A 15,267-nucleotide genomic window follows, 5' to 3' on the forward strand; every position below is an offset into this window, starting at 1 on the left:
AGGAGGATAGCGGCTGGCAGAAAAGGCTGCGCATGCGCTTTTGCACGAGCGTATAGTGAGCGGTAAAGATGTGATCAAAGGCACTTTGGGGTAGCACCTGGCCGAAGTTAATTAACGAAATGTTTGGTTAAAGCTGACCAACAGCATCGTTGAGCAATCCCTTTCAAGTGAATGCTTCAGATTACAATGTAAGAAGATGACAATATCGCCGTGGGTTCTGGACAGGGTTCTGCAAGGAATAAACTGTAGTGCTTATTCGAGGGGCAAAGAAATAAATGAGCTTGTCAAAACTGTTCGAAAATGCCCTACCACATCCCTTTGACCCGACACTTATATTGTTAATCAGGATAACCTTTGTGATTTTGAGCCTGAAAAGAAGCATTTTGCTCCCTTTAGATTTCATGACAGTCCAGCGTTATTTGTTTTGAGATCGATATAGGCATTCTCCCATACAATCTGTAGAATTGTTTTAAGACTAGGAAGTAAAATATCCAAACATGCGTAACATGTGTGAAGCTACTTTTCTAAGTTATGCTACTTTCACTCCTTCCCCAATACACAACGTAGGCCTACTGTGTGGTGATGCGAATGTTACGCTTTTAGACTACTGTGACAGCATATTAGGTTAATTTGAGGTAAGTTTCGTATTCGACCCTAATTTGATTGAAATGTTATCCTTTACTTGGCTTTTTTAATTACAATTATTCTGGGAACAAACTGTAGGCTATTTAGTGCAGTTGATGCATCCAGAACCCCAGGTAAGTGAAAGCCTGTTTAGCTGACCACTGGATCAACGGGAGTGGACATAAGGTAGGCTATTCATTTGTGTAGTAACACGAGGTTACTGGTGACTGTACGTGTAGATATACCAATGATGCGGGATATCCCAGATGCAGGGAAGTAACCTGATGCGAAAACACAAGAGCATCGGTGACCAACCGCGGTAAAGTTAGTTTTATATTCAATATTAGACATACTAAAAAAAAGATATTTAACACTTGCACTGATTGACGTATTTATGTCAAACCAACTGTTTTTATACAAGCATTGGTTTATGTCACATGCTATACATGTCCACCATTTCAGCAACCTATGAAAGCCTGAATTGTGGCAGATTTGTCAAAGATCTTGAGAACATGAGCGAGACAGTTATATCTTCCCAGGCGGAAGCCATTGTTGACCGGATGTGACCTGAGTAACTTTACCTATTGCTATCAAATATGGCGGCATGAGAAAGGCAATTGGGGTAAACTGACAGAAAGGCAGGACAGGAAATACATTTGTGAATTGCATGACTTTTATTTGTGAATTTAGAAACTATTCCAACTCCATAATGTCACCTTGGTTTCAGGAGATGCAAGTCACAATGCATTGAGAAGTTGCTATGATTATCCCATTTTTATTAAAATTTCTAAGACTCATCATTTGTTACTTTGAATTATAGGCATTACCAACAACAACCACAATGGGAAGTACCACAGATGCATCAGAATCAACCAAGGACAATGCCATGACTACAGCTACAAGCATTTTGGTCACCATAGCTGCACAGAAAACAACAACCATACAAAAAACTTCAGCTACACCTACAACAGCAAATACAATGACAGTCACCACAGCTGCAACCACAGAAAAGACAACCATCACGAATGCAACAGGTGCACCTACAACAAACACCACCTTGGCAAACACCACAGATAGGCCGCCAGCAAAGACATCCATGGCAGATAACAGAGCTACGCTCCTGACAACCATGGGAGTCACCACAACTACACAGAAAACAACCACAGCAGAAACTCCAGCTGTACCTACAATGGCTAGTACAATGGTAACCACAGGGAAAACTGAAAAAACTGCCACAGGCAAGACTAAGAACACTACAGGACAGACAACCTTGACAAACACCACAAGTACAACTTTGGAATCCATCATAGATACCACAACTACACAGAAAGAAAGAACAGCTTCTGCAGCTTTACCTACAACAACAACAACAACAACAACAACAACAATTAAAATCACCACAGCTGCAGCACAGACAACCGTGGTAAATACAGCTGAAAATGCTACAAAAGTCAGGACAGTCACTAGTGCTGCACAGAAAACAACAACCATACAAAAAGCTACATCTACACCTACAACAGCAAATACAATGACAGTCACCACAGCTGCAACCACAGAAAAGACAACCATTACGAATGCAACAGGTGCACCTACAACAAACACCACAGATAGGCTTCCAGCAAACACATTCATGGCAGATAACAGAGCTACGGTCCTGACAACCATGGGAGTCACCACAACTACACAGAAAACAACCACAGCAGAAACTCCAGCTGTACCTACAATGGCTAGTACAATGGTAACCACAGGGAAAACTGAAAAAACCGCCACAGGCAAGACTACAGATACAGGACAGACAACCTTGGCAAACACCACAGGTACAACTTTGGAATCCATCATAGATATCACAACTGCACAGAAAGGAAGAACAGCATCTGAAGTTGTACCTACATCACCAACAACAACAATTAAAATCACCACAGCTGTAGCACAGACAACCGTGGTAAATACAGCTGAAAATGCTACAAAAGTCAGGGCAGTCACCAGTGCTGCACAGAAAACAACAACCATACAAACAACTACATCTACACCTACAACAGCAAATACAATGACAGTCACCACAGCTACAACCACAGAAAAGACAACCATCACGAATGCAACAGGTGCACCTACAACAAACACCACCTTGGCAAACACCACAGATAGGCCGCCAGCAAAGACATCCATGGCAGATAACAGAGCTACGCTCCTGACAACCATGGGAGTCACCACAACTACACAGAAAACAACCACAGCAGAAACTCCAGCTGTACCTACAATGGCTAGTACAATGGTAACCACAGGGAAAACTGAAAAACCCGCCACAGGCAAGACTAAGAGCACTACAGAGACAGGACAGACAACCTTGACAATCACCGCAGGTACAACTTTGGAACCCATCATAGATACCACAACTGCACAGAAAGGAAGAACAGCATCTGAAGTTGCACCTACATCATCAACAACAACAATTAAAATCACCACAGCTGTAGCACAGACAACCGTGGCAAATACAGCTGAAAATGCTACAAAAGTCAGGGCAGTCACCAGTGCTGCACAGAAAACAACAACCATACAAACAACTACATCTACACCTACAACAGCAAATACAATGACAGTCACCACAGCTACAACCACAGAAAAGACAACCATCACGAATGCAACAGGTGCACCTACAACAAACACCACCTTGGCAAACACCACAGATAGGCCGCCAGCAAAGACATCCATGGCAGATAACAGAGCTACGCTCCTGACAACCATGGGAGTCACCACAACTACACAGAAAACAACCACAGCAGAAACTCCAGCTGTACCTACAATGGCTAGTACAATAGTAACCACAGGGAAAACTGAAAAATCCGCCACAGGCAAGACTAAGAGCACTACAGAGACAGGACAGACAACCTTGACAATCACCGCAGGTACAACTTTGGAATCCATCATAGATACCACAACTGCACAGAAAGGAAGAACCGCAACATCCACAACAACTAGATCTACCACACCAACCGCCTCCACTGGGAGCCCCTCTGGTATCAGCGGCGCTAGCTTGTTGATCTGCATGCTGTCCATGTTGTCACTCATGTTGGGGTAGTGACCATAGACATATATAGACCCTAACCCTATATATGTCTATGGTAGTGACTGCCCCCATGTGGTCTTACAGTGACATCCAGCACTCGAAAATCAAGGGACTGGACTGATGTTGGCCAGTGAACAATGAGATTATTAGGAGTCTACTGCAGTGGTTCTATGACTTATGTTGACATATGTTAGTGTCTTTGAATATGTTCAATGTATAGCATTTTTACAGCTTGCTCTAAAAAGTGACTTGAAGAGTGAAAAAAGTAGTTTATTAATCAGTGTGTGTAGAAACTTTATTATTATTGACATAATTTCCTCTACATCTTCATCTTGGTATATGAGTGATCCTCAGGGACATACACTGACATGACATCTCCGTGACGTGGTGTTTCCGTGGTGTCCTCTCCATTATCAGCTAATCTTCTGCTCGACACAGAGCCAAAAGAGCATTCTGAAAATCCCCTTTGAATTGACTCTGCACAAAGAAACAGTAACATATCTGCTTTAATACAGACAAATCTTTATAAAGACATCTATTTGCATTATCAATCTGCATCGTGATGTTTATTATTTCAGAGTTATATCTATAATTGTAGTGTTACACATAAGTGCATTGTATTATTTGATCATTGTGGTGATGTACTTCAGTCTGATTTGAGAGAACTGCTCTGTGGTGAAATAGTGATTGTTTTACTTTTAAAAGATAGATTGTTAGTGTAATTGTGTGGTGTATATATGTGTGTTAGTGAGTTTCTTTGGAAAGTGTTTTTTACGCACCTACTGATTAATATGATTGTGTATTTTTATATATAAATCATGACCTCTTAATATACAGTATATGGGCCATTCTACCGAATTGGTGCAAAGTCAGGTTGGAAAATTTGTATGTTTTATTCCCAAAACTTTGTCCGTATATACATTGTACCATATCTAAAGTATACATATCTAGTAAATGAACCGTCAATTTTTATATTGTATTTTCAGAATGTGTTGGAAAGTTTTTCCTCTCCCAAAAAATGTCACTACCGAAACATAGTAATAAACTATAGGAAAAGCGTATTATTATTAACCTGTTCAGATTGTGTTTCCTTCCCTTCTCTGAAGAGTATTTTTACAAATATTTCTTGAAGGTTTTCACAATGAAATCAATAAAAATGAATTTTTTACCAAATTTCAAAGTTCAATTTATACAATTCATCAAAATCTAAGTGCAATATTTCTTTGTAAAATGCAAAATACTGATCATATTGATTCCAGAGTTGATGATTGATGAAATTGAACATACATTAAACCAATCAGTATCATAACATTTTAGTTGATAACTCAATATACTTTATTTTTTACAAAACATCCAGTGTTTCGGTAGTGACTGCACTGTTTCTGTAGTGACAGCACTGTTTCGGTAGTGACCACAGTATTTTGTTTGCAAGGTTGTATCATATTTCCTCAACCTTATTGCTTAATCTTAACTCATACTATGCTTTAGGTTGGGAAAATTGAAAAACACAAATGTTTTGTGCTTTTGCTGTCTTTTCCTCCATATTTTTCTGACCTTCTTTTGCTCCCTGTTGGATAAATCACTGATACATTTCAACTTTCCTTCTTCCTTTCGTTTCTTATTTCTTTCTCTTTCCTTCCTTAAATATTCTTGGTGTTTCACTGGGTCATCCCTCACTCTTTGTCGGTATTCTCTCAGCCTCTCTGCTCCACTTTTTCCTTTTGTCATTTTGGTGTCTTATGATTCTTTCTCTCCTGAACAATTTCAGATAGAAATCAGCATTATCTACATCTTTACCATTTAGTCCACATAACACATTTATTTCAAAACGATGGGATTGAACTACTTACCATTCCATTTTGTCACTACCGAAACTTTACCAAATGTTTTGGTAGTGATTGTTTTGGTAGTGACTGTTTCGGTAGTGACAATTCTAGCTAAATTTGAGCATAAATAAATAATTCTATCAAGCACATGGCTAGCAAACAAATCTTTGAAGAGGTGTACACACAAACAAACATAATACTTTGCATAAAACCCCAAAAAGTGTACTTAATTGAAGAAAAAAAGGTGTTCGGTAGTGACAATTCTTAAGGTTACACACTGATTTTCAGACTTTGGAACACATTTATATCAAAAGTATGGGATCTAGCTACTTACCATTCAGCCATGAGGGACAGGGATGCAGTATCACTGCCTGGTTATAAATGCAGGGGTGTGGCTAAAAAACAGGCTCAGCCAATGGACTAAAACTCCTGTGTTTCGGTAGTGAGATGAAAACTTTGGACATGATTTTTTGAGTATAGTTTATTTTATTGTTTTAATTAAACCCACGATAAATCTAAATCTTCCAAGTTCTGTTTAAACTTAATCGTAAAGATCTTTGAAATCACATCATTGAAAAAAATCTAAAAAATCTAAAAAGTGTTATTTACAGACATTGAAATTTAGATGCCAGGGTTAGGGACAGCTACTTCCCAATAGAAAGTACCCTATAAATGATGATTTTGTATATATTTAGCTTATCCCTATCTCAATTAATGTCTTGGGTTTAAATAGACGATAACATATTCTTAGTAAATATCTATGTCTGAATACTTAATTGTTTTGTAAATAGTTTTTATTGTTGTGGGACCACACTTTGCACCAATTCGGTAGAATGGCCCATATACACTCCTCAAAAAAAGTTCGGAAACGTTATTTCGGTCGATTATTTCTCCCTTTTAATAATACCAATTGGTATTGTATTTTATATCGTTGGAAAGCCTGATTAGTCACCTTTACAACGAGGTACAACTTGTAAGGATCGTGCATTCATGGAATGAGCAACACAGCTAACCGTGTGGGTAGCGGCCCAAAATTTTTTGGCAAAAACCCCCTGCAATATTCTTCTGTTGGTATTCAGTGAGATATCGGAATGAGATTCTGGAGCCAGTGGCGATCCCATATCTCCAGAATCTGGGACCTAACTCCATCCTCCAGGATGACAACGCTCGCCCCCACAGAGGCAGGATCATCACAGAGTACCTCCAGAATTTGGGAGTGGAGAGGATGGAATGGCCTGCCGTGAGTCCAGACCTCAACCCAATTGAATACTTGTGGGATCAGCTTGGGCATGCTGTACGTGTCAGAGTGACCAAAGCAACCATGTTGGCTGACTTGCGACAAATCCTGGTTAAGGAATGGGATGCCATCCCACAGCAGTGTGTGACCAGGCTGGAGACCAGCATGAGGAAGAGGTGCCAAGCCGTTGTGGCTGCGTATGGATCTTCCACACGCTACTGAGGTCCCTGACAGGGGGAAATGAATAAAGTGTAAAAATGGCCAATATTTATTGTTTTTTCCTTATTAATGTGAGAGAGTGCAATCATCCAATCCACCAAGCAACTCAAAACAAGAGTGAATACCAACAGAAGAATTTGGGATTTTGGCAAATTTTTTGGGTCCGCTACCTACACGGTTAGTTGTGTTGCTCATTCCACGAATGCACGATCCTTACAAGTTGTACCTCGTTGTAAAGGTGACTAATCAGGCTTTCCAACAATATAAAATACAATACCAATTGGTATTATTAAAGGGGAGGAATAATCGACCGAAATAACGTTTCCGAACTTTTTTTGAGGAGTTTATATGTATATATTAAGAGGTTATGATCGCCCCCTTGTACCTTCATACACTGAGTCCTGACAGGTGTTAAAGTTAATGTCACTGACTCATTTCAATGACTCGATTGTTCAATCATTCCTGCGATTCAAACTTTTATTTCCAAGGGGCCCAAACCTTGATAACATGAATATTATCACTTTTTTAGGAGTCGTGCCTTGCATGAAAGGGTCTGTTAGATAATCTGTTCACTTTGATGTTCACTCTGAGTTTGTGCAGACCAACTTGAACAGCATAAACTGGGCATTTATGACACACAATAAGAGTTCTTCAAAAGGTCTTTCATTTTAAGTCACTGAATAATAATTAAACAGGATATGATATTGCTGGACGTTTTTTTCACATTTGGATTTAGAATTATATGGAAGTACTTTCATGACCTGGAAAGTGTGGGTTAGGACAACTATGTCGCTATGTCATCCACTGCAAACAATCACCTCACATGGCCAGATAAACTCTCTCTCACTTCCTTTCTACTTATTAGCACACAAGGTCCCTTCAGGTTAAAAACCAGACAGAATAAACACAAGACTGACCCTATGAGATACTCTTTGTGTGTGTGTGTTTGTGTGTATGTGTGTGTTACTGTGTGTGTGTGTGTGTGTGTGTGTGTGTGTGTGTGTGTGTGTGTGTGTGTGTGTGTGTGTGTGTGTGTGTGTGTGTGTGTGTGTGTGTGTGTGTTGTACCTGTAAAGCGGAGTAGAGAGAGGTGCCTGTCTCTCTGAGGTATGCTACCCTGACTATCAGCAGATCCTCCTCACAGTGTGACACCAGCACACCCTGCACCACACCTCCCTTGGGGAATATACACACAATCATGTTACACATAACGCACGCTTAAGAAGCTAAGAAGAAGAATGGGAGTTTGGGATAAGGTGTGCAGTACCTTCATGCTTTGCAGTCGTTTAGCCAGGTAAGTGGCTGGGTTTTGTATGCAATGCACTGCAGAACAACAACCAGCAGAATTATAATAATGCACACTAAATCTCTCTCTCTCTCTCTCTCTCTCTCTCTCTCTCTTTCACTCTCTCTCTCTTACTCACTCACCAAGTGTTGTCAAGCCAAGCTTCAGGTCTCCAGACATGAGCCCTCCAAAACGTTTCTCCAAAGCCTCATCCACTGGCTGCCCAATAGCTCCTTCCAGGCTGGTGAGTACTAAGGTACCATTCACATCGGAGTTCAGTGATTTCAGTGACACTTTATTGACATTGAAGCTGAAAACAGTGGAATTTGATCGAGATTTCATCTAGAAAGGAAATCTAAAGTCCCGCAAAAGTTTTTAATCTTGTCATGTTGTAGAAGCCATTCCCAGCACTATCACTGCACGACTAATTGACCTAACAGAGTATAGCACCAACTTATTTCCACTGTAATGTCAGGAAAATACATGAATAAATAAAAAAAATAGTTGAAACCACAGACATACAAAAAATAACTATGTCTGTGTACTGTGACAAGCAATACCTTTCCTAAGATGGTCTGGGCATCTGGTCGTAAGGAGGCTGATCCAAGGTGTAGCATCTGCCTTCTCACCATTCAGTTCTTCAGAAAGACACTATAGTTGTGCACAGACATCCGTATACCATAGAAATAAAAATAGAAAAGGTTTAGAGTTTTCCAAAGCATCATGTCTTTCATTATTCTCTTGTGATCTTGTGGTCTTTTTTGGTAAAATAATTTGCCATTATGTCCTGTTAAAGGCTCTGTAGTGTTGTTGTCTCAGTTGGGGGTACACATTTACTTCTGATTCCATATTTACATTAATAATAATAATAATCATTCAATCTTATATAGCGCTTCTCTAAATACCCGAAGTCGCTTTACAGAGTCCAGTAGTCATTCATACACAGTCATACCGGTGGTGGTAAGCTACATCAGTAGCCACAGCTGCCCTGGGGCAGACTGACAGATCACAATAATCGATTTAATGATACAATAAAAACCATAGAACTTTCTCACATTGACATCCTGGTCAACTGTTCCTGTTCCATTTTCCTTCTGCAAGGAACAACACAGAAATAGCCAAAGCTTAGCTCAGCTGCTCTGTAGAAATAACAACATGGCAAACCACTAACCACTCCACAGTTGGGAAATTCCTCTTACGAGTCCCTATAACCAAGGTCTATACCTTGTGTGGTTGAAGTAGGTTTTGAAAAGTATCTTTTTGCAAACATTGTCTGGAGAACAAACTGAGGTTACCTTGATTAATGCGAGCAGTAGCTTGGTAAAATCTCCACTGGTATCACCCTCCAAGTCTTTCTCCAGATCTTTCTGGTACACTGTGAAGATAAGCAACAATGACGTGTGTGTTCAGTGACAAGGCCAGTCTGACCAGATGTTAGACTGTAGTATGATGTGAAAAGTAAGGAAGCCACACATACTGTAAGTCTAAATCATTTCTGCATGGCAGACAAAATTGTAGCTTTATGTATGTATTTAATCAAAGAAAACTTCTTCAAAAAGTCTTTCTTTGCTTTACATGGAACTTTGGGGGCTTATAGTTGTCTAGATGTGATGATAGCTGAGAACCCAATACCTTTACTTCTACAACGACCTCTTGATGAAATGGTTGTGAGTAGAACTTTTAAGAGTTTCTGTGATCAAATCCTTTTGTTTCTGTGTGTTGACTAGTTCATACAAAGCCTCTCTCAAGCAGGGCTACTTACTCTTGTTATAGGCTGAAGTGATGCCTTTCAGCTGTGGTGGTGATCTTGTGCACAATACCTCTAGTAAGGTCTCTTCATCTGTGCCCAATCCCTGTGGTCACACACACACACACACACACACACACACACACACACACACACACACACACACACACACACACACACACCACTCATGCTTTTAAAGCCCACATGTACATCTCTGCTAAGAGCACCTTGTGCTAAGGCCTTGTTATACTGCCCTGTTATGTCTGTGTCACTATCTAATCAATGTGCAATGTAGCCAGATGGGGAGGTGGAGAGACACAACTGTGACTGGCACCAGATCCTCCTCTGAGCTGCTATCTTCGTCTCTCATACACGTGAGAAATCCTAACTATGTCAAACATGTGCTTTATTAATAACATACCTCAGTCACCCACGAGACAAGGAAAAAGAGATAACATGACAACATCAGTGGTGCTATTAAAGGCATAGTACACAGTATTCCTGTGCAGCATGCATTTTCTGAACATCTCACCTTCATGGCCCGGTGCAGACGCTGCGCATCAAACTGATCTGGGGTCAGCAGAAGGTCCAGCATCAGTGACTCCAGGTCCCCAGACAGGGCCCTCTTCAAGTCTGCTGTCAGCTCCTGGCACACACACGAGCCCATACATACACGCACACAAACACGCACCCCCACACTCACACACACACACACACACATGCGCGCACACACACACACACCCACACACACACACACACACACACACAAACACACGCACGCACACACACACAAACACACACACACACACATAGGCGCACACACACACACAAACACACACACACACACACACACACACACACACACAAACACACACACACACACACACACACACACATACGCACACCCTCACAAACACACGCACGCACACCCACACACAAACAAACGCACGCACACACCCACATACACACACAAATACACACACACACACACACACACACACACACAAACACACGCACGCACACACACACAAACACACACACACACACATAGGCGCACACACACACACAAACACACACACACACACACACATACGCACACCCACACACACACACACACACACAAACAAACACACACACACACACAAACACACACACACACACACACACACACACACACACATACGCACACCCTCACAAACACACGCACGCACACCCACACACAAACACACGCACGCACACACCCACACACACACACAAATACACACACACACACGCACCCACACACACACACACACACACACACACACACACAAAAACAGAGCGATAGAGAGAGTGAGTAATAGCAATCAAACCCTAGTAACAGGGTCTGCTGTAGTGTAGATATAAAAAAATATATCTTTTGAACGTTACCTTGCTTGTGGTTGAGAGGTAGTTTTGGGCCAGGCTCTGTCTTTGGGCATTGTCTCTGTTCGTCATGATTCTCACCAGGGTCGTCACATCTGTCAGCAGTTCCCCAGATTATCATCCAAATCAAACACTCAAATTGAGTTTGGCAATAGAAAACAAATGTATTCAAATCTCCATTAAAGAAGAAAAGCACAGTGTAGAAACTCTATGGCCAGATACTGAGTAAAAAGAAGCACCTTTCTGCTGACATGCACTCTGGATGTCTGCTATGTCTTTCTCTGGACGGAAGTTGGGGAAGGGCCTGACGGAGCCTAGGGTTCCCCAACACGTGTCCTATGGGTAGGGGAGAGGGGGCCAGGGAAGGAGGTATAAGGCTCATTGGTCAATTCCACTCTGTCCTCATACAAGTGTCATAATGTATATTCACACATGCACTCTATTCTGTTGTATTCTTTTTTGCAGAAAATTACGTTGATGAGTTACATTAATTACAAAGACCATTCCATTGACTATACTAAGCATAGACAGAATTACAATATACAGAGCATTACCATGCTAATGTTTGTCTCCATTGTGTAGCCCTTCATCTGCTAGTGTCTGGAGATACACAAGGAAACAGGTGTGTTAAAGAAATTCCTACAGTCCTCGTACAGCCTCACACCATTCAACAATGACCACCTCTGAGCTGGAACATAATTCTAAACTGCAGACTAGTTAAAATATAACTTTTCACATTAAATGTCTTTTTGAATCAAAATCAGACAAAGCTTAAGCAGGGAATATCTACAAGAAGAAGTATAGAAGTAGATTCTCCAAATGAAATATCCTCATCATGCCAATAATTGACAGCCCTTTTGACAGTTTTCACGATATAATCCATAAATATGATCAAATCGATGGAACGAGTGTGTGGTGACATACCAGTGCTGGAGAGAGAGGAGGCTGTGTCTGAACTGAGGGATGACACTGTGTGTTTCTCATCTTATGTGGCTCCCCCCACCCCTCTCTCCCTCTTTCTCTCTCTCTCTCTCTCTCTCTCTCTCTCTCTCTTTATCGCTCTCTTTCACTCTCAGTTCAACTCAAATAGGCTTTATTTGCATGACAGTATTACTACCAAAGCACTGAACATACATTACATATATTTTTCTACACTATGTATCGCTCTCATTCTTTCTCTCTATCTCCCACTCACTCACTTACTCTTTTTTTTCCCTCCCTGACTTTCTTTGTTTCCTTGTCTCTCCCTCTGTGTCTTTATGTCCCTTTCAGACTATTGTAATTTGATCAGTGATTCAATGCACTATCAACACCTGAAACATTCCCATTTGGTCTCTTCCGATTGGTACGCTGTGGTCCACTGTAGTGGCACTAACTGCAACACATCCATCAGTTCTTCCGTTCAGTTCATCATCAACGTACAACCATGTCTTTCCTTCATGTTGTAAACCAAGACAAATTTCGGTGGTGGTAATTCAACAAATCGCTACAATGGATTCAACATGGCTGTTATTGGCGGTTCAGCCATCACAGGCACCATCAAGATGAGAGGTCTGATTAAAGCTCACCACACTGCATATCTGCTGCCTCCTCAACCTAAGCACAACATATGACTACAGTGCCCAGGCTAGAGTTAAATACATGTAAATGTATGATGATATACAAATATCTACACTGCCTACCCACAACAGCTGGATGTAACACATTTGTAAAAGTAGAGTTTTTTTTTAACAAGCCGAGAGTATAGTACTGTATTACTTACTGTAGAGCCGTCTGTAGAGTCTGTTTTACAATTAAAATTCACCCATCCATCCCCCTCCCTAAACAAGACAAAAATGATTTACATTGTTCATAATGCCGTTGAGCTGTGTTAGTTTCCTCACTAAATCACACAGTGCTCAAGGTCCCCAAACTCCCCTTTAAAAACTGGAAGAACAGGAACAAAAGAACATGTTGTTTTTTTCCCCCAGTGCAACAGGAATCCAACACCACTGATTAGGTCAAATATCCATTCAGTGTTTCTCACTCTGGAGAATACTGGAAACTACATACAGGAGAGACACCACGTATCTATGTACAGCAGGGCAGTACAATGTTATTTCATGCATTCATTTGTTTTGAAATTGAAACAAATTGTAATTTCTATTTATTTCATAGTATTATAGTTCACAGAGGTTACAGCATTCAGTGCTTACACTAAATAAGGGCAGTTGGGGAGTTCCCTGTTTGAGTCGTAATGGCTTGGTTGTTGTGACTCAGCACAAACAGCTCTCAGGTTTATGGGAAATCAAAGACTAAATATGAGCAGTGAGGGCAATTGTGGTTAATGTCAACACACCAAGTGCCATGCAAGTGCCACCCTTTTCACATTTCAGAGACTTGTAGTTGTCGTGGATTATGTCTAATTACTGAATGGGTTGATATGAAACCTTTTTCTGAAACTAATGCAGCTCGAACTGCTTAACACAGAAACTTAGTTCAAACTTTGTCGCATAGGTCTTATAAAGGACACTTCAGCTATGTCATTTTCATTTTTAAGATATAGAAGAAAACCTTGGGGTAATTAAACTGGCTTGCCCCTGTGTTTCACTGACACCTGCGCCAATATGAAGGCTCCCTTTCTCCCTGTCCCTGTCAATATAGGCCTATACTAGGCCTACTCTATAACTAGGAGATACTCTACTCGTTTTTCTTTCTATCTCTGTAGTTTTCTATCTAGCTAGCTATCCCTCTACAATTACTCTTACACTGTATTTCTCTGTATCACTCCATTTTCTCTCCTTCTTTATTCTTGTCACTCCTTCTCTTCACCCTGATTGTTTTTTTACTCTTCCCTTTTTTTCTTTCTATTACTCTGTCCATTATTTCCCACTCTTTTTTTTTCCTTTTTCATGTCAGCTTTCTCTGACTTTAAAGTCCTCAATCCTCCCTTACATCTTTTTCCCTTCTTTCTTCCATGCCTATGTCTTCCATTCTAACCATCTCCTCCCTGCTTTCTGTCCTTTATCTTTCCTACTTTCACTCATTCTCTCTCTCTCTCCAAAAGCTCCCTCCACTCTTTCTATCTTCTAACTTTCTATCTGTCTGTTTATCTGTCTGTTTATGTATCTATCTATCTATCTATCTATCTATCTATCTATCTATCTATCTATCAATCAACCAATCAATCAATCAATTTGTGTATTTGATCAAGAGGGATAGTGTACATTCATCAACTTACTTTTTAAAAACATGTAAAAAAATATAGAAAAATAAAAAATTCACCTTGGCCACTATCCCATCTTTCCTCTTAACTCTTAATCCCTCTATACCAGAGGTCGCCAACCGACGTGCCGATCTCGAAGACCTTCCCTGTCGATCTCCACATTTTTTTTTTAAATACAGAAAAAAAAAAAAAAATGAACATTTTCTGAAGTGTCTTCTGAAATGTTTTCTGACAGACTTCGGAAGACCAACGTCAGAAAGGATCTCCGCCTGAATCATGAACGCCAGCTATTTAAATCTGAGGATGTCCGTAGAGTTGATATGAACGTAATCACCAACAATTTCTCACAAATTCAGGCCTTCCCACTAAATGCCCCTTCTAAAGCAGCTTGCACACTGCCCCGACAAACGCCAACATTCTCCAACAAATGCCAACAAACACCAACAGTTGGGTCAGTGTGCGCCAGCAGTTGGTGTTTGTTGGTCATTGTCGGGTACTGTCGGAAGAGTTCAACATGTTCAGTCGGATTGGATAAAGTTGCAGAATGTCTGACCAATGTAGAGAGATTTCCAACATTCTGACAGCTCGTCTGACAGCTCGCAACTAGGCTCAACTCGCGTGCATAACATCCTCAAGCTCTCTTGGATGTCGTTGTTA

The 15,267-nt window shown here is 40.7% G+C and overlaps 1 protein-coding gene across 1 annotated transcript; it reads right to left on the minus strand.

Moving 5' to 3' along the window:
• Positions 1 to 3,901: 3,901 nt before the first annotated feature.
• anxa14 (annexin A14) lies at positions 3,902 to 12,006 on the minus strand. The gene is made up of 12 exons (XM_031586180.1): positions 11,960 to 12,006; positions 11,645 to 11,741; positions 11,412 to 11,500; positions 10,534 to 10,647; positions 10,017 to 10,107; positions 9,550 to 9,629; positions 9,310 to 9,348; positions 8,815 to 8,905; positions 8,398 to 8,505; positions 8,237 to 8,292; positions 8,038 to 8,145; positions 3,902 to 4,165 (listed from the first exon to the last, which is right to left on the minus strand). The coding sequence occupies exons 1-12, from the start codon at positions 11,993 to 11,995 to the stop codon at positions 4,106 to 4,108; spliced, it is 969 nt and encodes a 322-aa protein (XP_031442040.1). The 5' UTR covers positions 11,996 to 12,006; the 3' UTR covers positions 3,902 to 4,105.
• Between the last annotated feature and the right edge of the window lie 3,261 nt (positions 12,007 to 15,267).

This window comes from Clupea harengus, chromosome 19 (assembly GCF_900700415.2).
Source record: "Clupea harengus chromosome 19, Ch_v2.0.2, whole genome shotgun sequence".
Classification (NCBI taxonomy): domain Eukaryota; kingdom Metazoa; phylum Chordata; class Actinopteri; order Clupeiformes; family Clupeidae; genus Clupea; species Clupea harengus.